General features: G+C 47.1%; 1 protein-coding gene across 3 annotated transcripts; it reads left to right on the top strand.

Moving 5' to 3' along the window:
* The first annotated feature begins 1,261 nt into the window (after nucleotides 1–1,261).
* Nucleotides 1,262–25,925, top strand: TXN2 (thioredoxin 2). 3 transcript variants are annotated; one of them, XM_073325110.1, is made up of 4 exons: nucleotides 1,262–1,361; nucleotides 2,264–2,532; nucleotides 7,270–7,393; nucleotides 17,577–25,925. In XM_073325110.1, the coding sequence occupies exons 2-4, from the start codon at nucleotides 2,264–2,266 to the stop codon at nucleotides 17,691–17,693; spliced, it is 510 nt and encodes a 169-aa protein (XP_073181211.1). In that variant the 5' UTR covers nucleotides 1,262–1,361; the 3' UTR covers nucleotides 17,694–25,925. The 3 variants fall into 3 exon arrangements, with proteins under 3 accessions (XP_073181211.1, XP_073181217.1, XP_073181202.1); XM_073325116.1 differs by lacking the exon at nucleotides 1,262–1,361 and adding an exon at nucleotides 1,371–1,393; XM_073325101.1 differs by lacking the exon at nucleotides 1,262–1,361 and having other exon boundaries at nucleotides 2,109–2,532.
* Nucleotides 25,926–27,681: the final 1,756 nt, after the last annotated feature.

Here is a 27,681-nt window from a genome sequence, read left to right as displayed (position 1 = left end):
TTCAATGTACAGTGAGGTAGTAGGCTAAGGGTTGGCTTATCAGTCTGTTGGCACAAAGACAATAGGGGGGATGATAATCATCTGATATTCACATCATCCTAAATTGCCTTGGACCCAATCTGAAACACAGTGGCCATTCTGCACTTGTGATGCTGCACACCACTGTGGTGGGGTACTAGAGTCTGTACTGACTCATAAGGAAAAATGACACTTTTGGGTTGTCCACATCATTTAATGTGGGAGTGTGGGTGTTCTATGGAGGTTTTGTTTTTCTTAAATCTCCATCTCCTGAACTCAAGAGTCTGCATGAGAATTGCAACATACTTTTTAATCAGTGAAAGTCATAGTTGTGAAACAAAGCTTGAAAACAAGGCTCAGAACCCCAAAGGGAAATAAAAAGAATCCAATATATATTGAAAAACAAAATCACTTGTGATTGTTCAGCCACTTTCATTATTTTTAGGACCTGACTCATGATTTTGAAACACTTGAATTTGACCATAATGTATGCTTGTACATCTAGCACAAGGGGGTCCCAGTCCTGACTGATGCATCCAGGCCCACGTTTCTAGGTCTAAATCTTAAAGAAGGAGCAGGGTGAATTAAGCAACAGCAGCAATGGATCCGCTACTCCTCTTTCAGCTGTTTAGTCGCAGTGACCAGGAGCCGCCTCTCAAAAGCCTTCTGGATTCGCTGACCCATGGCTCTGAGCTGGTTGGCAGTGGCCTCGCAGGGGCACGGTGTATGGTAGCCAGATGTCCCGATTTTAGCGGGGCAGTGCTGATAACTGGGGCTTTGTCTTATGCAGGCGTCTGTGTTACCCCCCCCCCGCCTGATTTTCCACACTTGCTATCTGGTCACCCCAGCAAGGTGCAGGCCCACACCAGGGCACGCAGGGTCTGCGCTGTGACGCCGGGCAAGGGGCACCAGCTGCCCCCTTCGTGCAGGAGCCAGCCCGCGCGCGCCCTAGGCTCACGGGATGGGCGGGGGGGAGGCACTGCCGAGCTCGGCCCTTCATGGGCGCAGCGGGTGGAGGACGGTAGAACGGTCATACTATTGAACACCCCTTCTCAGCAGCCAATCAGCACCCAGGAGCCCACCCTGTATTCTAAAGGTAGCCAACCAAAGCCTAGAACTACACGCAGGGGCCTGAAGGACATCTTCGCCAGCCAATCATGTTCCAGGACTAGAAAACAGCGGCCCGGAGTTGCTGTTCAAGGGCCAATCAGCGCGAAGCTGTGACAGATTGGCTTTCCTCAGCCAATCCATTGTTCAGGGTCGCCCTGCGCTCCTGGAGCGCCTCGGCCGCCCTAGCCAATCTGCTCCTCGGTAGCGTCTGCGTCACCTCCGCCGCCGAGAAGGTGAGTGGGGGACCCCGGGCCCAGCGCGCGGGGTGACTGCGCCGGAGGGGAGGGGGGGAGTGAGTGAGGGAGGGGTACGGCAGGGCTGGCACGCTGGCGGGGGGAGCGCAGAGCAGGGGGAGCAGAGCACGGTGGCAGGGCTGGTACGGGGAGGTAGAGCTGGCATGGGGGCCGGGGAAGCGCAGGACATGGGGGCACAGGGGGAGGGGGAGCGCAGGACATGGGGGGCAGGGCTGGCACGGGGGGGAGGGGGAGCGCAGGACATGGGGGCACGGGGGGAGGGGGAGCGCAGGACATGGGGGGCAGGGCTAGCACGGGGGGGGAGGGGGAGCGCAGGACATGGGGGCACGGGGGGAGGGGGAGCGCAGGACATGGGGGGCAGGGCTGGCACGGGGGGGAGGGGGAGCGCAGGACATGGGGGCACGGGGGGAGGGGGAGCGCAGGACATGGGGGGCAGGGCTAGCACGGGGGGGGAGGGGGAGCGCAGGACATGGGGGGCAGGGCTGGCACGGGGGGGGAGGGGGAGCGCAGGACATGGGGGCACGGGGGGGAGGGGGAGCGCAGGACATGGGGGCACGGGGGGGAGGGGGAGCGCAGGACATGGGGGGGCAGGGGCTGTGATGGTAGGGGGTTGTGGATAAGAGGGAGGAGCACTGGGAGGCTGGCATGGCAGAGAGGGGGCGGCAGGGCATGGAGAAGGAGCACTTGTGGGGAGGGCTGGCATGATCGGGGGGGGGGGGCGGGCATTGGCTGAGCTGTAGGAACCGGGAGGAAAGCAGCAGTGGAATTGCTGGGGCTGGAGAGCTGTTCAGAAGCATAATACCCAGAAATGCTGTTTTTCCGCTCTCCTTTCCGCCATGGCATGGGCTGATCCCAAATTCCTTTTCCCCTTCATTAAACAGATGGCCCAGAGGCTCGCGCTGAGGAGGTTTCTATCCATCTCCCCCAAAAAGCATTCTGTGCCGCCTGTGTCGATCCTCTCCAAGGTGTCAGCAGCACCATGCTACCCTAGATCACTTGTCCCTCTTACCCAGATCACTGTGCCTGCTTCCATTAGGACATTTTCTACCACACCTGTCTGCAGGGCCACCTTTAACATCCAGGATGGGTCTGACTTCCAGGACAGAGTTGTGAACAGCCAGAAGCCGGTGGTGGTAGATTTTCATGCACAGTGAGTATTGGGTGTGGAGCAGTGAGCCCCTCTGGAGTGTCCTTTCTCTCTCTCACTCTTACATCCTACAAGTAACACTCTTCACTATTTAGCCTCTGCTACTGTGCCTTTGGGCAAATTACTTGCCTTCTCTTTGCCTTGGTTTCTGCCTCTGTAAATAGGGATAAGAGTGCCTTCCTATCTTTTTGAAGTGCTTTGTGATCCATGTAGGGAGAGACCTGGCCTCATAACAGCACTACACTTAAGCATGTTTGCTGGCATAGATATACCGGCAAACCCTCCCAGTGGAGAGACAGCTTCTACCCACACGAAAGTACTTTTATTGGTATAATTCATACCTGTTCCTAGAACAGAATAAGCCATATCAGCAAAAGGTTTCTGTGTTCCCCTCATTTCCCTCGGCCCAACCCCCCCATTCCAGCAGCTCTCTATTCCCGTTTCCCTATATGACAGACACTCTGTGTGGCCCCTTTTCTCCATGTCCCCCATTATCCCCTCCACTCATTCCAAAGCATTCCCCAGCCTCCCCCTCAGCAGGGGTTTTGTGTGTCCCCCATTACTCTCTCACCCATTCTCCCACCATTGCAGGAATTCTGTGTGCACCCTCATTACCCCATGCCCCCTATTCCCACCTTCCCTCCCAAACTAGCGGCTCTCTGTGTCTCCCTTTCTCCCTCCTCACATACCAGGGTCCCTCAGTCTCCCTCCCCAACCACCAAGGGTTCTGTGTGCCCCATTCTCCTCCCCCACCTACCAGGGTCCCCCATTCTCCTCCCCCACCATGCCAGAGGCTGTGTGCACAGTCCTGTTTCCTCCACTGTTATTTTTCTTTCTGGGAGAGAAGTCATTCAGGATGTCAATGTGTTTAATTCTATTGGGAGAATGAACAGAGATGAGACAGAGTATGTTATGCTAGAAGACATTAATGGCTACCATCAACCAGTTCTTTTGAGCTGTAGACAATTGGAGAAGTTGTTATGACTGGGTAAAGAGCTGGCAGGGCTTCAGGTGTCCCCCGCAATGCCCCTTCTGGTTTTCTGATTTATTTATTTCCCCCTCTCCGCCCCCCAAATCAATAGAGTTCTGGCTACTGATGCTTAGAACGTTCCCTGGAGTTTTGGAATTGATTGAATGCAGCATTCAGAAGCTGTTGCGTGACACAAAGAATTAAACTTTGTCTATGCTTAAAAGTTATATCAGCATAGCTGGATTGCTCATGGGAGTGGAAAAATCACACCCCTGACTGACACACCTAAGCCGATAAAACTCCAGTGTAAAGGCAGCTGAAGGAAGTTTTTCTGTTGACATAGCTATTGTCGTTCAGGGAGGTTGTGTTCCTACACCACCAGAAAATCTTCTCTCATGTAGGCTGCTTCTGCACTAGGGGACTGTGCTGGCATCGGTTTCGTAGTGCAGACATAAACACACTAAACTCAAGAGTATTTCTCTGTAAGGTTTTAGCAAGTTTGGTCAACAATACAGAATGCTACCAATACCTGTATACAAAACATAACGCTTATAGTATTTCACCAAGATGTTAACATAGATTATGTCATTGTTATGGATCCATAGCATCTGTGCTATGCCCAGCTTTAAACAGTCCCTTGCATGCAGAGATGACCTATACCTGCTGATTGGGGTGGGGAGAGGAGAGGACACAGTTTAAATATTTGGCTGCCCCCAGAACAGCTCGAGTCATGGCACTCCACCAAGCAGGTCCCCCCCATAGCAGTGGCCCCTCCCTGCAGCTCCCAGCTGTTGCTCCTTCCTCTCCCCACAGAGCTCAGCTTACCGGCTCCCCCAGCAGCTGCTGGGCAGGGATGGGGTCCAGCCACCCCATGTGACAGAGCAGGGCTGGCAAACGCTGGTAGAAATATGGGGGGGGCACGTGACCCTGCATTGTTGTTGCCCCCCCCACACACACACACACAGAGGAACCTTTTCAGTGTGCCAGATCCTGAAGGGTGCCCATTCTTCCTTAAAGGTAGGCCACACGGCTTCAGTGCCTCCAAAACTGAGCACCTGGGCTCTTGAGCTCTACTCAGCAAATCCAACTTAGATAACTCGTTATCAGAGACATTTCCTGTCTTCCAGAACCAGTGCACCTCAGCAATATTTGCAGTGACACCAGGCAGCCTTTTCCAAACAGAGTAGGTTTTATTAGTCAACTGTAACACAGCACTGGAAAGTCCTTAAGTTAACCTTTAAGTCTCTATGCTAAGACATAATTCATACTGGCCGAGCCAGTGCAATCAGCCAGCAAAGCGGCTGTGGAATCCGTTTCCACTCTCTCTCCATGTTTTTGTCTCTTCGCCTGTCAATCCCATGTCTCTCCAAAGACCAGCTTGTATCTTAGCATCTTCTCCTCTCTTGGTCCATTGTCTTCCTCCTGCTGAATTCACATGTTGCGCCTGCTGGAGTTCCTGTGGATCATTGTCAATTGTTCAGTTGTTGGGATTACCATAGTCTTTCTGAATCCTTCACTGATATGGGTCAGTGTTGGCCAGTCCTTCAAGGACCCATTCATACTGCCCCAGGCAGTTAGGTGACCCAACACCTCATGTCTACTGCTCTACACCTATGGGGTGCCAATCCCTACTCAAGTAAGTCACTGTCATGTATATCATTCATAAGAATATTACAGAAGATTCCCACTTCATCACAGTAACAGAATGAACACGCATAACAACCCCGGTCTTAGTAAGCTTTTTATTTACTTAATATTATTTTGGCTTCCACCTTTTTCAGCCCACAGTCTGACAGCGACAAACACCAGAATCTATTTTATTGCTACATTTTACTGCCCTACAGTTCAGCTCTCTCCCATTATGGCTCATGAGGTTCTCTTCTTACTGTGTCATAAGGATACTTGCTAGCATTAAATGTGCAGCACAAGCTCGTTATGTTTTCTTTATTGACATTTAGGCCCAAACAGACAACTAGAACAAATGGCTGCATGAAAGCTGTGTATTACAAGTGATCTGTGTCCTCCAAATTAATCTCCATGCAATTTTTAAATCATTCCAAATACTCCTCTTGTTACCTTCATGTTTTCTTTAGCAGCTACTAGTTCCCAGGTGACCAGAAGTAGTTGCTGAGAAGTTCATAGTCTCATCTATAATCAAATTATATAATGTCTGTCCCATTTTTCTGAATGCTGTTTACACTGAGAAAAGACTTTCACCAGTAGCAATGAGTTGGTATTGGCAAAGGCTTTTGCTAACATCAGCAGTTGGCATTGATAAAGATTTTGCCATTGACTAACAATGGAAATAGATCCAAGATGTTATCTGCTAAATTATAGTAGTAATAATTTTCTGTCTCATTTGTGTCTGGTGGCACCTAGTGTCCCCAAGCAACATAAAGGCCCCCTTTTTTGCTTGGTCCTATACAAACACAGAGCATAGAGTCTGGAAAACTCTCAATCTAAATGGACAAGAGCGACAGACTGAAATGGAAACTAATGATGACTGGGGCCGTGAGAAGGAGGATCAATTTGTATGTCCTCAGATAAAGAGACCAAAAGCTATTGGGGGTAGCATAGGGAGCAAAATCAGCTGTGGTTTCAATCTAAAGCATGATGTAAGGGTTTGGGACTTATTAGTCTTTTCTTTGTGAGGGTAGGAGGGATTGAGATCAGTGTAAGCTGGGCAGTATGACTCCAAGTGCAGTGAGAGGAAGAGCTCAGCACTTTGATTAGCACCAATAGCTTCTGTTCAAACTCTTGCTAATACCAGAGTTTGGGACAGGGAGTGTCTGTTGTTGTGGTTTTTTTCTTTTTTTTAAATAGAGACAACCTCTCAGTGACAGTGATTTTGCTGTGAAACAGAGCCCTTAGGTAAACACAGCAACCACTTTGGAGACTGAGGTGTTTCAAGAGTAATGGGCTAACACTGAATATTAGCCTCTTCCCATCTTCCCCTGATTTAATTATTTCTTATGGAAGCCTCTCTTTAAACTGTGTTGCAATCCAGGCTTGGTCTATGCTTAATAGTTTTGTTGGCATAGCTGTGTTGGTCAGGGGTATCAAAAACCCACACCCCTGAGTGGCATAGCTTTGCTGACAAAATCCCCAGTGTAGATGCAGCTATGTCAACAGAAGTGGGCTTGTGTTGGCTTAGCTGATGTCATTCAGGGAGGTGGTGTTCCTATACCAAGAGAAAAACTCCTTTTGTCAGGCCTGGTCTACACCTGAAACTTAGGTTGACCTAGCTACATCACTCAGGGCTGTGAAAACTGTCACCCCTGTGCAGCATAGTTAAGTCGACCTAGCTGTAGACACAGCTAGTTTGATGGAAGAATTTGTCCATCGACGTAGCTGCTGCTTCTGAAAGATGGATTATCTACATTGACAGAAAACACCCTTCTGTCCATGTTGGAAGCATCTACGTTACAGCAGCAGCACTGTACCTGTGCTGTTGTAGTGTAGACATACCCTCAGAGTAGGCTGTGTCTACACTAAGGGGCTATGCCAACATAGGCTCCATAGCGAAGACAGTCTCAGAACCTGTGTTACTTTCTGACGGTGATTCTGAGTCTAACGATTGCAAAAGCGGTTGGTTAATGTTCACCCTTGGTGTTTAAATTGTGGTAATTTCCCATAGTGTAAAGGTCAGTGTAGGGAGGAGGGGTTAGGTGGTGATCAGGTTGCCTGTGAAATACCATGAATGGTGTGAATCAAACTATGGATGCCTAGCAGTTTCTTGTGTAATGCCTGTTCTTTTTCTTCCCTGTGAGGTGGTGTGGCCCCTGCAAGATCCTGGGCCCCAGGTTAGAGAAGATGGTGGCCAAGCAGCAGGGGAAGGTGCTGATGGCGAAAGTGGACATTGATGATCACACAGACCTGGCCATTGAATATGAGGTATGGGCCAGGAGCAGGAGGACGCTGTTCCAGCGGTGGCTAGGCGGGGGCATAAGGGTATCCTTATGTTAAGGAAAGGCTTGTCAGTTGGGCTGTCAATTAATCAGTTAACTCACGTGATTAACTCAAAAAAAAAATTAATCGTGATTTAAAAAATTAATCACAGTTTTAATTGCACTGTTAAACAATAGAATACCAGTTGAAATTTATTAAATATTTTGGATGTTTTTCTACATTTTCATATATATTGTAGTCTATTTCAGAGTAGCAGCCATGTTAGTCTATATTCGCAAAAAGAAAAGGAGTACTTGTGGCACCTTAGAGACTAACAAATTTATTTGAGCATGAAGTGAGCTGTAGCTCACGAAAGTTTATGCTCAAATAAATTTGTTAGTCTCTAAGGTGCCACAAGTTCTCCTTTTCTTATTGTAGTCTGTGTTGTAATTGAAATCAAAGTGTATATTATTTTTGATTACCAATATTTGCACTATAAAAATGATAAAAGAAATAGTATTTTTCAATTCATGTCATACAAGTACTGTAGTGCAATCTTTGTCTTGAAAGTGCAACTTACAAATGGAGATTGTTTTGATTTTTAATACAGTTATGTAACAAAAAAAAAATCAATGTAAAACTTCAGAGCCTACAAGTCCACTCATTTCTACTTCTTGTTCAGCCAGTCGTTAAGACAGAACTTTTGTAGCCGACATTGCAAGGTATTTACATGCCAGATATGCTAAACATTCATTTTCCTCTTCATGCTTCAGCCACCATTCCAGAGGGTATGCATCCATGCTGATGACGCTCATTTAAAAAAAAAAAAGCATTAATTAAATTTGTGACTGAACTCCTTGGGGGAGAATTGTATGTCCCCTGCTATGTTTTACCAGCATTCTACCATATATTTCATGTTCTAGCAGTCTTGGATGGTGACCCAGCACATGTTGTTCATTTTAAGAACACTTTCACTGCAGATTTGACAAAACACAAAGAAGGTACCAATGCAAGATTTCTAAAGATAGCTACAGCACTCGACCCAGGGTTTAAGAATCTGGAGTGCCTTCCAAATCTGAGAGGGATGAGGTGTGGAGCATGCTTTCAGAAATCTTAAAAGAGCAACACTCCGATGTGGAAACTACAGAACCCGAACCACCAAAAAAGAAAAACAACCTTCTGCTGGTGGCATCTGACTCAGATAATGAAAATGAGCATGCATTGGTCCACGGTGCTTTGGATTGTTATCGAGCAGAACCCGTCATCAGCATGGACACATGTCCCCTGGAATTGGTGATTGAAGCATTAAGGAACATATGAATCTTTAGCGCATCTGGCGCATAAATATCTTGTGACGCCAGCTACAACAATGCCATGACGATACCCGTTCTCACTTTCAGGTGACATTGTAAACAAGAAGCAGGCAGCATTATCTCCTGCAAATATAAACAAACTTGTTTGTCTGAGCAATTGGCTGAACAAAAAGTAGGACTGAGTGGACTTGCAGGCTCTAACATTTTACACTGTTTTATTTTTTAATGCAGTTGTTTGGTACATAATTCTACATTTGTAAGCTCAACTTCCATGATGAGATTGCACTACAGTACTTTTATAAGGAGAATTGATAAATACTATTTATTTTATTTTTCAGTGCAAATACTTGTAATCAAATAAATACAAAGTAAGCACTGTACACTTTGTATTCTGTTATAATTTAAATCAATATATTTGAAAATGTAGAAATCATCCAAAAAAATTTAAATAAATGGTATTCTATTATTGTTTAACGGTAAAAAGAAAAGGAGTACTTGTGGCACCTTAGAGACTCACCAATTTATTAGAGCATAAGCTTTCGTGAGCTACAGCTCACTTCATCAGATGCATATCGTGGAAACTGCAGCAGACTTTATATATACACAGAGAATATGAAACAATACCTCCTCCCACCCCACTGTCCTGCTGGTAATAGCTTATCTAAAGTGATCATCAGGTGGGCCATTTCCAGCACAAATCCAGGTTTTCTCACCCTCCACCCCCCCACACAAATTCACTCTCCTGCTGGTGATAGCCCATCCAAAGTGACAACTCTTTACACAATGTGCATGACAATCAAGTTGGGCTATTTCCTGCACAAATCCAGGTTTTCTCACATCCCCCCCACCCCCATACACACACAAACTCACTCTCCTGCTGGTAATAGCTCATCCAAACTGACCACTCTTCAAGTTTAAATCCAAGTTAAACCAGAACATCGGGGGGGGGGGGGGTAGGAAAAAACAAGAGGAAACAGGCTACCTTGCATAATGACTTAGCCACTCCCAGTCTCTATTTAAGCCTAAATTAATAGTATCCAATTTGCAAATGAATTCCAATTCAGCAGTTTCTCGCTGGAGTCTGGATTTGAAGTTTTTTTGTTTTAAGATAGCGACCTTCATGTCTGTGATTGCGTGACCAGAGAGACTGAAGTGTTCTCCGACTGGTTTATGAATGTTATAATTCTTGACATCTGATTTGTGTCCATTTATTCTTTTACGTAGAGACTGTCCAGTTTGACCAATGTACATGGCAGAGGGGCATTGCTGGCACATGATGGCATATATCACATTGGTGGATGTGCAGGTGAACGAGCCTCTGATAGTGTGGCTGATGTTATTAGGCCCTGTGATGGTGTCCCCTGAATAGATATGTGGGCACAATTGGCAACGGGCTTTGTTGCAAGGATAAGTTCCTGGGTTAGTGGTTCTGTTGTGTGGTATGTGGTTGTTGGTGAGTATTTGCTTCAGGTTGCGGGGCTGTCTGTAGGCAAGGACTGGCCTGTCTCCCAAGATTTGTGAGAGTGTTGGGTCATCCTTTAGGATAGGTTGTAGATCCTTAATAATGCATTGGAGGGGTTTTAGTTGGGGGCTGAAGGTGACGGCTAGTGGCGTTCTGTTATTTTCTTTGTTAGGTCTGTCCTGTAGTAGGTAACTTCTGGGAACTCTTCTGGCTCTATCAATCTGTTTCTTTACTTCTGCAGGTGGGTATTGTAGTTGTAAGAAAGCTTGACAGAGATCTTGTAGGTGTTTGTCTCTGTCTGAGGGGTTGGAGCAAATGCGGTTGTATCGCAGAGCTTGGCTGTAGACGATGGATCGTGTGGTGTGGTCAGGGTGAAAGCTGGAGGCATGCAGGTAGGAATAGCGGTCAGTAGGTTTCCGGTATAGGGTGGTGTTTATGTGACCATTGTTTATTAGCACTGTAGTGTCCAGGAAGTGGATCTCTTGTGTGGACTGGACCAGGCTGAGGTTGGTGGTGGGATGGAAATTGTTGAAATCATGGTGGAATTCCTCAAGGGCTTCTTTTCCATGGGTCCAGATGATGAAGATGTCATCAATATAGCGCAAGTAGAGTAGGGGCTTTAGGGGACGAGAGCTGAGGAAGCGTTGTTCTAAATCAGCCATAAAAATGTTGGCATACTGTGGGGCCATGCGGGTACCCATAGCAGTGCCGCTGATCTGAAGGTATCACAGTATGCCAACATTTCTTACAACTTTTCATGCCTTTACAACATTTCATGCCAAGCTTTCTTACAACTACAATACCCACCTGTAGAAGTAAAGAAACAGATTGATAGAGCCAGAAGAGTTCCCAGAAGTTACCTACTACAGGACAGACCTAACAAAGAAAATAACAGAACGCCACTAGCCGTCACCTTCAGCCCCCAACTAAAACCCCTCCAATGCATTATTAAGGATCTACAACCTATCCTAAAGGATGACCCAACACTCTCACAAATCTTGGGAGACAGGCCAGTCCTTGCCTACAGACAGCCCCGCAACCTGAAGCAAATACTCACCAACAACCACATACCACACAACAGAACCACTAACCCAGGAACTTATCCTTGCAACAAAGCCCGTTGCCAATTGTGCCCACATATCTATTCAGGGGACACCATCACAGGGCCTAATAACATCAGCCACACTATCAGAGGCTCGTTCACCTGCACATCCACCAATGTGATATATGCCATCATGTGCCAGCAATGCCCCTCTGCCATGTACATTGGTCAAACTGGACAGTCTCTACGTAAAAGAATAAATGGACACAAATCAGATGTCAAGAATTATAACATTCATAAACCAGTCGGAGAACACTTCAGTCTCTCTGGTCACGCAATCACAGACATGAAGGTCGCTATCTTAAAACAAAAAAACTTCAAATCCAGACTCCAGCGAGAAACTGCTGAATTGGAATTCATTTGCAAATTGGATACTATTAATTTAGGCTTAAATAGAGACTGGGAGTGGCTAAGTCATTATGCAAGGTAGCCTGTTTCCTCTTGTTTTTTCCTACCCCCCCCCCCCGATGTTCTGGTTTAACTTGGATTTAAACTTGAAGAGTGGTCAGTTTGGATGAGCTATTACCAGCAGGAGAGTGAGTTTGTGTGTGTATGGGGGTGGGGGGGATGTGAGAAAACCTGGATTTGTGCAGGAAATAGCCCAACTTGATTGTCATGCACATTGTGTAAAGAGTTGTCACTTTGGATGGGCTATCACCAGCAGGAGAGTGAATTTGTGTGGGAGGTGGAGGGTGAGAAAACCTGGATTTGTGCTGGAAATGGCCCACCTGATGATCACTTTAGATAAGCTATTACCAGCAGGACAGTGGGGTGGGAGGAGGTATTGTTTCATATTCTCTGTGTATATGTAAAGTCTGCTGCAGTTTCCACGATATGCATCTGATGAAGTGAGCTGTAGCTCACGAAAGCTTATGCTCAAATAAATTGGTTAGTCTCTAAGGTGCCACAAGTACTCCTTTTCTTTTTGCGAATACAGACTAACACGGCTGTTACTCTGAAACCCATTGTTTAACAGTGTGATTAATCGCAATTAATTTTTTTAATCGCTTGACAGCCCTACTTGTCAGTGCAGCTGCATGTTGGGGTAGGAGGTATGTGATTGCTTAGGGACTCCTGTTTTATGTGTGTCAGTAGATACACACCCCAAGCCTTCAGTCATCTCTATTTGTAGCTCTCAGGCTCTTCTTGAATATTGCTGGTGTTTGTATTGGGATAGTGCCTAAAGACTCCAAGCCCCATGGTGCAAAGCACTGTATAGATGTATAACACAAGGACAGGCAGCGACGCGGAGAGCTTGCAGGTCACTCCAAATGCAAGGCAGCCATGGAACGATGGGCCTAACATTTAGCCCAGTGTGCTCTTAAACACCTGTGTCATGTGATCAACACCATTTGCCCTAAAGATGCAGAGTGGGCTGAATCCCTTCCCAGCCCCTCTCATTCACTGGCTCTCCCTCCCAAGCCATAAAAGGATTCCATAGGTGTTAATGTCTCATCCTCAAGCTATATCATACGGCTTTGTTTTTTTGGGGAGGGAAAGGGAATGTATGTGGCGGGAGGAATAAACTCATCCATTTTCTGGCAGGTTGGGTCCTCAGCACTTAGGTTAACCCATCTTTCCACTGCTATGCATGTGAACTCTCTGTCCTCCGCACTGCCACCGGGTGCTTTGGGAGGAAATAACTGAACACAGAGAAGGATTCGGCCTTTTTATTAAAAAAAAAAAAAAAAAAAAAAAAAAAAAAAAGCTCATTTGAGAAACTGAAAAATCCCCCAGTTCGGCCCTAGGGACCTGGTGTCTCCCCTTCCTAGTACCTAGTGGACAAAGAACACTGCTGCTGTAGTCTACAATAAGACCCTGCAGCAAAAAAGGGTTAATATTCACTCTCCCATTGGAGAGGAGAGCTGTGCTCCTTCCCTTTAGGGATTAAAACCTCACATCTTTGAGCCAGGGCTGAAGCTAGGACAAGGAGCTCAAAAGAAAACCTGCCAGCCAGCTGTCAACCAGCCTCTGGGGAATGTCATCTCTCCAAGAGTGGGGGGTGGGGTGTCACATGCTGTTACTCCCAGGTTGCAGTGGGTAAGCCTTTGGGGCAAAGTGGAGCCAGTCTCTTCCCTCCCTCTCCCTTTAAAGTGACAGAACTCTCCAGCAGGCGTGGAGGGTCGGCACAGCTTGCATCCTCTGTTAAGGTCGGTGGTGGGGGCTTTGCTCTGTGACAGTGCCCGGACATACATGCCCAGACCAAAGTTGAGGAATGTTGTCATTAAGCATGGAGGATGTGTTTGAGGGTGCTAATGAGGACACACTGGGAGAGGTTGCGATTTTTTTAAACAGTGAAGTATTTGAAGCCAAGAGATGTACACCAGGCACTGGGTAAGGATTGTGCTGTCCACAGATAAGAGATTAGGGATCAAATAGCTTAATCATTATTGTTCCAAGCCTTGCTATAGGTAACTGGTAGCACTTCTGCTCCAATTATACCAGAGCAGTCCCAGACAACTGGAAAACCAGCTGGAGGGGTTGGCCAGAGTGGCTCCATGCTGTTCTAAGTCTGCACAAAAGAAGAGGACGCTATGGTGTTCAGGGTAGGGGGTCGGAAATCGACCTACACTGGGGCAGGAAATCTGAAGTACCCTGCTAGCAGCATCCTCTTCTAGGAACACGAACTGAGGGCTCTTCCACCTGGGATCCAGGACTCTCAAATTGTTCTCTGCTTGTGTCCTGGGATTTTCAAGGCCCTTTTCTCACCCCCACAATTCCCCTGCTAGCTGCCAGAAAACCAGCTTCCTCCCACGTTTCTCCCTCCCCTTCACATGCAGACCCTGGCCGGCTGCCCAGCCTGAGATTGCACAACGTCCTCTCTGCAGTGGATTCTTTGGGGGCTGCGGATGGAGAGAGACCCCCTCAGAGAGCTTTGGAATGCCTGAGCATTCCTTCACATGGGTCCCTGCCTGCCCTTGGCTCCAGGCTGTCCCAGCAGAGCACACGTCCCAGAGGCATTTCCTACCGCTAGAAACCTTGCAGATCCAGTTCTGCCCAAGACAATAATCTGTTCTCCTGAGATTCTCAGTCCCTTCTCATCCAACACCCACTTTTCAGGAGGTCTCAGAACACAGCTTTTCCACCCCACTGTCGCTTCCCTTCTTAACCACAAGGGCAAAGAGAGGGGAGTACTTTGGCTTTGATCTGCTCTGTGTGGGATTCTCTCTCACTTTCAGTTGCACTGGCTTGTTGCCAGGATGCATTTTAATCCTAGCTGGGAAAGCTCAGCCCCTTCTCCCACACTGCTGCTGGTCAATGCATAGACTGGCTGGTGTGGTAGTTTTGGAAAGCTAGCAGGGGGACTCCTTTGGCTGGAGACATTGCTGCAGTAGTAGCTTGTTCCTGTCCGGAGTTCCCTACATTGTTCCTAAACTTACTGGTGAAATCCTCACTTCTTCTCTGGTCTCTCTATGCTGCGTAAAAGTGCTGGAGTGGTGTAAAGGAGGCCTAACAGCCCTGGTTCTGTTTGGGGGAGATTTTCCCTGGTGCAGGCAGTACAGAACCCGAGGACTTGCGGACCAGCCCTGGTATAGGGGCTGCCCATAAGACATCCTGGGATGCTGTTGTAAGTTAGATGGTCCCATGAGACTTTTTAAGCTATGCTGGGAGCCGCTCGGCCCCCCTGGAGCAGTTCAGCATCTGGAAGCACAGAGTAGCTGAAAGCCACTCTAGCTGTCCCCTCCCTCTGCGCTGCTTCCTCTCCCCCTTCCTCACCCCCCAAAAAAAGGCTGTGAGTTCTGGGCCGTGTCCCTTAGAGACCACGCACACAGCAGCTGGGCGGAGATGCTCAGCTCGAGGAGATGAAAATGCGCTAGCTCTGCTCAAGCTAGCATGCTAAGAATAGCCGCGTGACCGTGGCGGCTCTGGCTAGCCACCCAGGTACAATCCCATCTGAGCCCCTGGGTACGTATTCGCTCCACCTCCCGGCTGCCATGTAGACATACCCTTAGAGGCACAGCCCAGCACTAGCATATCTAGTGTGGAGACCAGTGCTCCTGCTGCCACCCCAAGGAAGGGTCAGGGACGAGAAACGCTTAGCTCCGTGCGCGTTGCCAGTTCTGTACATAGGCTGATATTTTGAGTGTGGTTCAGGGTGCATGGGAGGAGAGGGAGGGCTCAGCCACAGGTGCACGTGAGGTTCATGCTGGCCCACGCACAAAGGCTTGTAACTCAGCATTAAGTTAACTGCTCCTCTTCAGCTCTGGAGGCTGCCGCTGTTCCTCGCTTGGACTAGCGCTTGCTTTGATCATGTGACCTTTAAAGCGGCTGGTTAGTTAACCAAACTCGTCTATAAAATAGCCTCACGTGTAACTCCACTTGCTGTTTAATCTACATTAGGGGCATGAGGAAGGATCCCTGAAAAGTAACAACTACGTTGCCCCGGGAGGGCATAATGAAGGCAAGCTCAGTGCTCCCCTGTTATATCCTTTCTTCCTGAAAAAGAAAAAAATTCATACACCGGCACATCAGCCACACCATGTGTACGGTGAGCAGCTTTCCAGGGCTACAGTGCACTTCTACAACTAGTCACTAGGGGGTGCTAAAGAACACAGATTAAGCAGGCATTGGGCAAGTGGCGGTAGGAGCCTCAGTGCCTGAATTATCTAAAACTGGTCTGTACAAAGCCCTGGAGGATATACACAGGGAACTGTTCTGGATGGGTGTGGGGGAGGGACAGGGTGAACAAAACCTCTTTTATGTCAAACTGCTGGTGAGAGAAGAGCCAGATCTCAGAGGGATTTCCTGTGGGGAGGATTTGTGTGGGTGGCAGATCCCTGATGGCAGCAAGAGACAGTGCAGCTGGGAATGTACTTGCTGAGTGGATGCATTCCCAGGATGGATAGCCTACAAGATAAGGATGGGACACATTCCAGGAGATAAGTGCTCTACAGCTAAGGGCCATGAAGTAGCAGGAGGTATGTGGCTGGCTGTTCTGAAATGCTACCAAATTCTTTCCCTTGCCATTCCATGCTGGTCTGAGCCTAGTTACGCCTTCCCCAAAAGAGGGCCGCAAGGTTTCTCATCCCCCTGACTGAGTCCCTGTGGATTTTGCTTTGATTCTGAGTGCCATCCTTTGCACAGTTACTTCCTTAGTTTTGAACAAAGCTTGTGGGGGATCATCTGAGGGAGTAACACCCAAAGCCACTACGTGGCTGCCAGCTCAGTTTGAGCGCTTTTCTTCCCCTACCTAATCAGCAAGGCTGAGCAAGTGGTGGTCTCTGACCACGCTATCAGTGAAGCCATGAGCTGTGAGAGCAGGGAGAAGGAAAGAGATGGATTGTGGGGGGGGAGAGGGACACAGTCTAGAGCTAACACAAGAGTACTTCTCCAAGGGTGGAGGGGGAGGACAAGGAATCCTCTCCTACCTGCGGAAAGGTGCAGTTCCACTCTGGTCCACGTTGAATTGTAGGGAACAACTACCCAGTGTAAAATATACTTTATAGGGCACTTTAAAAGATTTCTAAACCATTGGGTTTGCTCCCTCCTGCACTGCCTTGTGATGAGATAAAAGGGGTGGTGGGAGGAGAGGTTACTATTTTTATTGGGGGGGAAATAGGTATTTTGTCTGCATTTTTAATCTTGAGTCTTGTCTAAACTACAAAAGCTGCATGGATTGATTTTAGTTAAATCAGTGCATACATAAGGCTCAAAAACATGAGCAGCATCGATGCCTTCCATGGTTTTGCTGGAGGATGTCTTGGACAATGTTCGTTGTTAGCTCTTGCACCTTAATTAAATCGCTGAGCATGTTCTCCAGCTGCCCTATGATTGTCTAGACCAGGGGTTCTCACCCTTTTTCTTTCTGAGGCCCCTGCAACATGCTATAAAAACTCCATAGCCCACCTGTGCCACAACACCTGCTTTCTACATATAAAAGCTAGGGCTGGCATTAGGGAGTAGCCATCAGGGCTGTTGCCCAGGGCCCCAGACCATGGGGTGCCCCACAAAGCTAAGCTGCACATCAGGGCTTAGGCTTTCTGCCCTGGACCCCAGCAAGTCTAACATTGGTTCTGCTTGGTGGACCCCTGAAACTTGTTCGCAGCCCCCCCAGGTGGCTCCAGACCCCAGATTGAAAACCACTGTTCTAGACTAGAAAGGCCCTGAATTTCTAATGTCAAAAGCAAGCAGGAAAAATAAAACCCCGAAAACTTTTCAGTCCTTTATGAATTATACAGAAAGGCCCAAGCCTTTTGTGTGTGTGTGTGTGTGTGTGTGTGCTTTGCAGGTCATCCTTCAAAGCCATTGTGCAGCTGGGCTCTTCCCAGCATAGCTTATTGTGTGTCTGTTTGTGCCCTCTCTGCCTTCCAGGTCTCAGCTGTGCCAACTGTACTGGCTATGAAGAACGGAGACGTAGTGGATAAGTTTGTGGGGATAAAGGATGAGGATCAGCTGGAGGCCTTCCTTAAGAAACTCATTGGAGCCTGAACAAGAGAAACCTGCACCCAGGACTCTGGATTTGGTCATGTTGCACGTTCTCTTGCCAGGGGAGGCGTGAAGCAAAACTGAACTGCCTTGTAGAATCTGTGCCCTTTTTTGTGTGTAGGTGTGGCCCACCTTCTCCTCTGGAACAGCAGTAGTCCTGAGCAATTCTGAGGGATGGTGAGAAGTAAGGCCGCTCATCCTCAAAATGGGTGGGGAGAAGCTGGAATTGGGCTTCCGTCTGTCGGCAAAGAACTGGCAGTGGGGAAAGCGAGACAGCTGCTGAATTAGAGGTGTGTTTATCAGTTTCTCTACTATCCAGACCCAGAGCACTGGGTGGTTACTCTCTGCAGGATGTGGACACATATTTGCTCTGGGTGGGTTTGTTAAAATCGGGGATTGCTCTGCTTCATCCATGATACCTGCATCCTTGTCCTCATGTTGCTGGGACAAGTATGAATCCTCTGTGGCTCCTTGAGCCTATGCCACACTCTCCCCTGCTGCTGATTTATGAAGAGAAACATTTGTGTGTGGGGGGGGCTTTTGTAGGTCTGTAATAAAGAGAACTTTATTAATCACTTCTGTGTAGTTCTGTAGAAAAAACCCCTCTCTGAAATCATGGGGCAACTCTCACCTGCCCACGAAGGAGGGAGGAGTAGTAAGGGATGATGCTGCTGTGATAGCTGAGCATAGATAAGGGGGCTCCCCAGATGGAAACAGTGGGGTGGGCGTGCAGGTGGGATTTAAGAATGTTGGGAGTGACTCATCAGTATTAAAACTTAATGCACTTGCTTGTTTTAATACCATTATTTCTGTGCAGCTCCCAGCACAGCTCCTCTGGGTCTATGGACTGGTGGGACTTGTTTCAGGTGCTGCTGGATTCTGAGACCCAGAAAGCTGATGCATCTCCTGATCGAGGAGGAATGTTGGCTCCTGCCAGTAATGAACCACAGCGTGTTCTCACCCCTCCTCTACTTCCTGTCTGTTTGCATAATTGAAGCTGTTCTTATCACTGAACTCTGGTGCAGAACCCTCACAAGAGGCTGCAGGGACTAGCTGCTGAGGAAAATGGTGGTGTGGAGGGAAGTGATGAGGAGGGGTCTCTGCCTTTGGACTTTAACTAGGCTGGCCTTGAAACGATGGTCGTGAGTTTATACATTCATAACTCTAGTTGAGTGCAGTCCCTCTCAGCTGCCTCTCCCCACCCTGCCTGCCCTTTCTGCTTGTTCCTTGCACCTGCCTCCATCCTACCTGCGTAGCAGCAGCTGCTGCCACCTTCCCTAACCTCTCCCTCAGCTACTCCCATCCAGCAACTGCAAATTAGTGTTCTCAGGATGAAACCTAGGGCCACTGCCTGGCTTTTCCTGGATATCAAAGAGGCTTAATTTCAGTGCATTTATGCCACACGCCTCAGAATACTGTCAATATTTACTGCCTTTATAGGCTTTTTGTTTCTGTTTGTCTTCAGTCTCCCTTACCCCGCCTTGGCTCTGAACTCAGTCTTCTCCCAGCACTTACATTATTACAACCAGCTAAGGCATTTTCCTCCAGCAGTGCCATCACACTTTATAACGAGCAGTACATTTTAAGGAGTGGTGATGAAAGTCCATAGGTGCTGGGCTGTAGCCACGATATGGCTGGCAGTTTTGTTCTTATCTCAAAGCGGGGTAAGACTGGGTGCTCCACTGCAGGAAGTGATACCAGTGGTCCAGTAGGGGGCACTCTTCACTTTGGGCCAATGCTGAACTAATGCTTTGCTGTGTCGCTCTGTAGCTCTGCTGCTGGAGCTGACATCTTTTGAATGAGATTTAAAACAGCTCTTGGCCACGTATGATCATTAAAGAGCCCCTGCCAACTTTTTGAAATGGAAGGGTTTTAATCCTGGCAGTAGTGCCATGCCTCTTTAAATTCCCCTGGCAATACCAGTTCACTACAGTATTCTCACTTCTAGTAAAGACTGTCCATTTTCCAGCATATGCAGGAAAAACAGGGGAGCACCATCATATGTTCTTATAATAGTTAACTTTCATGCCTTACCATCACCCTAAAACAGGAAAAAACAGACTTTGACTTTGCATTGTGTGTACAGGAGACAATATAAATTAGCTATTTTACCATTTCCTTCCAAGGGAAAAGTCTAGCTTGGGATTTCTGTGGTATTCCAGTGTCAAAGCACAGAGTTACTGGCAAACTTTACGATGGGGGTATATGTACAATTGCTTCTGTAACATGAATACTGAGTACCCAAGTATTTGATATGCTCAGAGATTTCCCTCTTTAGCCACCCCTACGAAGCACCACTTTCAGTGGCGGGAAGAGGGTAGCGTTTTCTGTGCATCTGATTCTCCCTTGAAGTCCCAAAATGCCTGGGCACACCTTTGACCCAGTAGAGAAATAATGAAAAGGGCAGAGAAGTGCAAGGATGTTTTAGGCAGCAGGCCCTGATCCTCAAAGATATTTCACTTCCATTGATGTTGATGCCAGTTAGGAGCCTAAGTACCTTTGAAAATCTGGGTCCAGGACTTTAATTTTAATCCCTTTTTTATTGTCTCTGCGGAGTGAAGCTGTTACGTGCTAATGATGTCTGCTAATAACAATCTCCCCATGTTGGTGTCATCAGGAAGGTTTGCACATGGTCTGAGTCAGGGTGTTATATGGCAGTTTTCACACACACTGAACATGATGGTCTGTTGCAAAGGGGCTAATGCAAAAGGCTGTTCCACAGCACTAACAGATTTCTCCATATTAGTGGCTAAAATGCTTCCCTTTGTTTCTGTTGCACCAGGGATGCTGTGTTCTTCACTTCCTGTTTTGAAACATGCATGGTGTTGCTCTGTTCTGTTAAACCTTTGCTGTGCTCTGTCTTACCAGTGGCCGCACCACAGTCATGTGTGTATGTGCTATAACTATACAGCTATATTTAAAATGCAGGAGTCATGGACTTTAAATGAACCCTACATGAGTGTCTCTTCACATCAAATGTTTCTGTCCTTCCTTTCGCTTCCGTTCTTTAAACTGTCCCCTGGTCATCTTCCACCACCACCCCCCACCCCCCGTCTGGGCTCTCTGGGAGGCTGCAGGACAGGGAGATGTTTATCCTTTCAGCATTCCTGCCATATAGTAATAACACTTAGTACTTTGTGGTTACAAAGCAAAGGCTGAACAGAAGAGACCAACACCATTTGCAGAACTCTGTGCAATCTGTCCTGTGATGTAGGTAAATAAATATCCCCTTTTTACAGCTTGGAAAACAGCTGCTATTAGTCCTGATCTGGCCAGGACCTCAGGCTTTTACTCTCCTGTCATGGAAATTACAGTTCTAGCCTGTGGCCTGGAGCTGCCTGAAAGCTCACCTGCAGTTATGGTGTCCTGCCACAAGGAGCTGCTGTGCCTGGGAGTGTGGCTCATCCCCCCACCTCTGCTGCTCCCTTGTGAGCGTAGAGGAGATGAATCAGAGTAGGGAGCAGTTGCCTCTGTCTTGTCATTCAATGCAGCTGCAGCAGTTGGGATCATCCTCCCCAAGGGGCATGGGAGCCAGGGGGACCCAATGGGATAGGAGGAGGGAAAGGCAGGACACCAAAGAGGAAAGCCCCCAGCCCTCCCCTACAGCTAGAGGAAACAAATGGTGGAAACATGAGGCCTTCAGGAGACAAGCCTGAGAATGTGCTTCTCTCCAATCACCCCAGAGAGCAAGAGTGCCGGGGAGAGGCCGCATCCATCCCTCCATCTCACCTCATTCTTAGGGAGAAATGCTCCTTAAGGATGCCGGGGAGTGAGCCAGGCCTGCCGTCCTTCCATGGAGATGCTGGAGTAAAGGAATAGCACTAGCAGCCCACTGGGCAGCTGCTTCCTATCTTCAGTAGGAGGGAGTTTGGGAACTTGGTACAGGGGATGCTGGTGCTGTTCCTACAGCGTCAGAGGAACATGTCAATTTCTAAGTGCTGATTCAAACCCCAAAGCTTCCAAGACCCTGATGATTAAGATATTTGTCATAAAACTAAATTAAAATGCACTAGGCGTCTGCTCACAACCCTCTGGCAGCTCATGGCCCTCTGCTTTTATGGAGGAGTGTCCCTGGAGCTATCTTTTAACCATCGGTGACCATGAGGAAGCACACAGCCGTTTCTGCCAGTGGGTAGAGCAGCTGCAGTTGATGGGGAAAGAAAAGGTGACCCTCTCCTACATGCCTCCTTTCTGTGGGAAGATCCATCTCCTGCCAGCTCCTCTTCTGTGGGAGAACCCTACTCCCCTCCCCTACACTAGCTCTGTCTTCCCCCCAGGGAGAAGGACAGATAAGGAATACACAAAACAGGGGTTTTACATAAAACCTTTTTTAAAAATCAACTTAACATTGTCTAAAATGCACCAGCACTTTCCAGGGAAGATGCCCCCAGACTTCCTAGGCTTGTTTGTGTTACATCAACACAGATTCTCTATCCTGCTGGACATAGATCGGAGAACTACCGATGTGACCAAACCAGTTCTGCACAAGGGGCTTAGGCAGGCTGATGGGGCCTGGAGGGGGGAGGGGAGGAACTTCTTTTGGCTACATTTGTTCCCTTTCCCCTACTGCAGGGCGGGACGCTGCTGCTTCGCCACTTAACACCCAGACCTGTGGTGACAAGAGAGTTGGTGAGCTCCCACTCTTGCTTTGATCAGCTTTAACCGCTGGTTCGGAGCACATGGCCCTGCACAGATAATGGCTCCACAGGCCTGGCTAACAGAGCAGAGTCACCCTTCATGGAGTGTTACGCAGCGCACATGCTGGAGCGTGTTTTCTAATGTTTATATAACTGTGTTGTTTCTTTTATCTGAATTTTTGAGCAAATTGCCAGAGCCCTTTCTGATCATTAGGGACGCTGCTTACGCCAAGTTTAATCTTTCAAAGTTTAGCCAGTGTTGAGTGATGCTGGAAAAGGAACAGTTGCAACAGGCCAACATATTTTCTTTATAGGGTGGTGCAAAAATGGCTTTTTTTTTCACTCTGCCATAATTCAGGAATGACTGAATAGGTTTGGCCCAAACTTTCCAGGAATATTCACCTGTGAAGAGAAACCAAGCATAGCAAGTTTCAGCTGACAAAATGAATGTTTTGGAAAGTTATGATCCTCTGAAAATAAGATGGGGGGGGGAAATATAATGCAAACTACTTTGCAACTTTTAACTCTTATAAGTGTGATCAGTGGCTGCTAGAATATATTTGTACAGTGCTTTGAGTCCCTTCATGCTGAATGGGGCTATTACAAATCAAATAATTTCCTGGCTAGACAATCTGTCCTGCAGCAACATTGTAACTTGGGTATAGGGCGAGTGCTTTCAGCAAGGCAATGATAAACATGGGTGAAATATTCTCTGCAGGAGGCTAAGAGTGACTCAGGGTTCCTACAGAAAAGCAACCTCCCGCTGCTCAGAGCAACATATGTGAAAAATGAGAACACATAGCACCAGAGGCTGGCCTGGGTTAGCACATCTTCCTCTCTGACAGCAAGAGCTCAGCTCTGCAGGAGACAGAGGGGATTATCCACAATGTAAATCGTGCAGATAAAAAAACACCCAGAAAAAAACATGCAACGTTCTTGTTGTCCTTCAACTCACTGATTGCTGGAAATTCCTCAGGTAGCTGCTGAGATGTGAGGGGTTATTGTTCTGCATTATGATTTTTACAGTCTGGCCAGTGGCAGGAAACAACCAAATAAAATCTCCTGTTCTTCTTTCTTCTTAGCAGGGCTTCAGCCACAAGTCTCAGGCCTAGCTGTGGTCTAGTGTTCATGCTCTTCGCTGCCATTAAGGAGATCTAGAGTCATTTTCCGGGTCTGGTCTCTTCCTGCCAAGGCCAGCAGAGGCTTGGCCTGCTGCACTGGGAAGGCCTGATAGCCTTGGGGTTAAGGATTAGCACTGCTATGCAGGCCAGTTCAGGTGTTATTCCCAGTCCACCTCTCCTTGGCAGGAGGTGGGAGTGCTGCACAGAGAGCATGCTGGGGGAAGGTGTTTCTTCTCCAGCTGGGGTGGTTGTAGACTAATACTGGTGAAGTCCTTGGCCAGAAAGATGTAGCCCTTTTGAGGGGGACCCTCAGAACTTCATTAAGAAATACCCCAAACCCACTCAGCGGCAGGGAATTACGTGGGTAGCTGCCTGTATGTGTGTGACCTGGAAATCTCTTGATGCCAACTGGCAGAGGACATGGGGTGCAGAGTTTTACAGGGAACCCCTTGGTCAGTTATATACATACTAATTCACTAAAGGGCGGCCTATGAGGTCTCTGCTCAGAGCCAGTAACACACTGGGCATCATAATCCCTGCAAAATGTATGTACGGGTTGTATGTGAGGAGTTATGCATCTATACTAGAAATTATGTTCTTAAGGTCAGTGAGTTAAATCAGGTCACCAAGAGGTGACAAATGTCTTCCTTTCAGACAGGCAGGAGACGTTTATCTATCTGCCTAGTTATATTCAAACTGAGCATTGTCTACTTCAGTGGTTCCCTACCAGTGGTATGTATACCCCTGGGGGTACGCAGAGGTCTTCCAGGGGGCATATCAACTCTTCTAGCTATATGCCTAGTTTTATAACAGGCTACATAAAAAGCACTAACAAAGTCAGTACTAACTAAAATTTCATACGACTTGTTTATACTGCTCTATGTGCTATACGCTGAAATGTAAGTACAATTCTAATTGATTTGTTTTATAATTGTATTGTAAAAATGAGAGCGTAAGCAATTTTTCAGTAATAGTATGCTCTGACACTGGTATTTTTACGTCTGGTTTTGTAAGCAAGTAGTTTTTAAGTGAGGTGAAACTTGGGAGGTACACAAGACAAATCAGACTCCTTAAATGGGTACAGTAATCTGGAAAGATTGAGAGCCACTGGTCTACTTCACAATGGATACCTATGTGCATACAGAGCCACCACCTACTCAAAATTAAGTAATTAACAAGCAATTGCAAAATCTACAGGAAGAAACAAACAGCAGGAGCATGTCAGTTTATGGATAAAAGAGAACAGAATTGTTTTGACATATCTGGGGTTGCAAAGGGCCACCCTGGTGTGCTTCCCCAGGGGGACAAGCTGCCAGCTGGCTTGTTTTATAAAAGGTGGATCACAGCCGGTCTGGCTGTTTGAAGCAGGGAAAGGAACTTTGGGTGAGTTAACCTTTCGCAGAGAGGGGAATGCCTTATTAGTTAAGTTTAGGCTCTAGTGTACATGTTATTCTTTTATATGTAATCCTTTGTTTCCAGTATTTCTGCTCGCTGTCATTTGAGACTCTGTTCTTTGTTAAATAAACATAGGCTTGGTTTTGCTATAAACAAATCTCAATGCTGTGTGTTAAGCGGTGCTCTGTGGTGGAACTGGTAAACTGGAGCGTACTATTCTTCCTTTGGAAGTAGCAGATCTGTGGATTCCGTGAGTGTCCAGTGGCCCAGGGACTGGAGATGCTTGGAGGACTCAGGGGTTAGAAGAAAGAAAAGGAGTACTTGTGGCACCTTAGAGACTAACAAATTTATTAGAGCATAAGCTTTTGTGGGCTACAGCCCACTTCGTCGGATGCACAGAATGGAACATATAGTAAGAAGATACATATATAGATACAGAGAAGGTGGAAGTTGCCATACAAACTGTAAGAGGCTAATTAATTAAAATGAGCTATTATCAGCAGGAGAAAAAAACTTTTGTAGTGATAATCAAGATGGGGTTAGAGTGAGCCTATTGCTAATCTGTAAAGAAAGAGCAGGGCCTGCAGAGGCCTAGAGGGGAATGCTTGTGTTGCCAGAGGCTGGTGATGTTGGGGAACAGAATCAAGGCTGGCACAGACACTGGTTCTTCACACGAAGAGCAGGCGGTAGCGAGGTGCCCAGGGTTCCCCCTGGGAAGCGGCACAAAATGTGCCATGAGCAGATCCCTTTAATCACTCTCTCTTCCCTGTATCTCTCCTCTACTGACCAGGGCCGGCTCTAGGTTTTTTGCCGCCCCAAGCAAAAAAAAAATTTGGCCGCCCCTGCCCCCCCCCCTTTTTTTTTTTGGCTTTTACACGTTTGCACTTTGCAATGTTTTTTTTGTTTTGTTTTGTTTTGACTGTTTAAAATTTAAAAACAAAACAAAACAGATAATTTGTAGTTAGTGAAATAAAACAATTTCCTACTTGTGTACTCATTTAATTTTAACAAAATCACAATTACAAACCATTTGAGTTCAACTATACACTGTAATGAAAAACGTTAATGTCTTCTGGTGCAGCAAAAATAAAAAACTATATCTTTGGTCTGTGAATACACTAACCACGATCTATTAATTCATTTTTTTTCTTCATACTGGATGGCATAAATCGACGAGTCGACTCATTAAATGGATATTCAAATGTAGGATCTAGTTTTGAAGGACCTTTTTTCACAATAATCATTAGCATTGCATCAGTAATTATTGTCGGCGATGTACTTGGATCTGATCCTATGTCAGTCTCTCCACCTTCCAATAATTGTTCTTCAGTTTTAGATTTGGATAACAGTTCTTCGTTTCTGGACTTTTCAGCTGAAGAAGTAAATCTTTGGATGGATTGTGATTGTTCGTCTTTATCAGTTAGCAAAGATAATCTTTGGTCGGATTGTTGTTCATCTTTATCAGCTGACAAAGATAATCTTTGGTTCAATTGGTCTTCATCAGTTGATGAATTATCACTTTCAATTCATTGCTTAGAGCTTTCTCCTTGATTGTCAACTTTTTAAAAATACTTATTTGAAGTACGAGATAGTTTTTCTAATTCTTTTTGCTGTTTCTCTCTTTGTTGCCAGTAGGCACCACCGGAAAGGCGTTTTCATTTTTGTCCTGGCATTTTAGCCCTATAACCACTGGCACCAACGCAACACGGAAATTGGCACGAATGGCGCCGATAGGGCGGAACAGTACACACAAGTAATCATGATTCCTGATTTAATTAATCAATAACCATTAACATTTACACATTTACGCACGTTCACATTATGAGTAATCGTGTCACGACGTGACATGCTATTTTTCACGTCACACTCCTATCGCACTACTGGAGATTTTTTTGATCTTCATGTTTGGTTGTTTTTTTCGTACATTGGTGGATTTTTCCAGAAAAAAAAAGGATGGCCGGAATGTTGCCCCTGGAAAATGTGCCGTCCCAAGCACATGCTTGCTTTGCTGGTGCCTAGAGCCGGTCTTGCTCCTGATTCCTTGCTTTTGCTGCTGTTTCACTGGCGATGTTTCCCACAGCCTTGGGGAAGGATCTGCCTGCTGCTTCCTGTTTGTGGGTGGGAGTGAAACAACAGCACAACCTCCAGCCCTGTTCTTCCTAGCACAGCATATGCACTGGGGGCATCGTGGCTGAAAAAAGCAATCTCTGCCCCCCAGCAGTTTTCACTCCTGAATCTGTTTCTGTGCCTCCTTTTCCCCTCCCCTATTGAGGAACTAGAGTGTTCACACCCAAGGACAGGAACATAGGTCACTTCCCCTCTAAGGAATGGCCAGGCAGTTTTGTTTCCTGTGATAGAGGCAGCACTGGCTGTTGAGTAGAGCGTCTGCCTCGCCAATGTGCCCACCGTCCTGCTGCTAAGATTCCCACCCCATCGGTGGCATGCAGTGCACACAGGATTGTAGGTGATGGGCATGGCTAAATGTATCGGCCAGGTGGTTTGCGGACACTGGATATCAGCAAGGAGCAGGCTGTTGCAATCTCATACAGAAATACCCGGCGCAAATTCAGCTTTCTGGGGCTGTCTGCTCCTAACTCACCTTGTGATCTCATTGGGTTTTGTAATCCGAGGCTGGGCCAAGCCAATACTTGGTGGAAGAGCTGCAAGGAAAACTCAGATGCTGCAGGAAATGCGGGTGATTCAGTAGGAGCGTCTCTCCCTTTTGAGTCAGTACTTATGTCCCAGCATGGTGCTGATGTGCTGGACCCTGCATGGGGTGCCATGCTTCAGACGAGTCATAAAAACAGGGACGTGTGACCACTTGCCATTGTTACAGCT

Source organism: Lepidochelys kempii, chromosome 1 (genome assembly GCF_965140265.1).
Source record: "Lepidochelys kempii isolate rLepKem1 chromosome 1, rLepKem1.hap2, whole genome shotgun sequence".
Lineage (NCBI taxonomy): Eukaryota > Metazoa > Chordata > Testudines > Cheloniidae > Lepidochelys > Lepidochelys kempii.
The sequence above is the reverse complement of the archived record's forward strand: the minus strand, read 5'-3'. Positions and strand labels throughout refer to the sequence as shown.

Excerpts from the sequence above, each read along its gene's own strand:
- TXN2 (XM_073325101.1), top strand. The coding sequence starts at position 2,219 with ATGGCATGGGCTGATCCCAAATTCCTTTTCCCCTTCATTAAACAGATG. Across the intron at positions 2,533-7,269 it reads GTGGTAGATTTTCATGCACA|GTGGTGTGGCCCCTGCAAGA; the intron begins GTGAGTATTGGG and ends CTTCCCTGTGAG. Across the intron at positions 7,394-17,576 it reads ACCTGGCCATTGAATATGAG|GTCTCAGCTGTGCCAACTGT; the intron begins GTATGGGCCAGG and ends TCTGCCTTCCAG.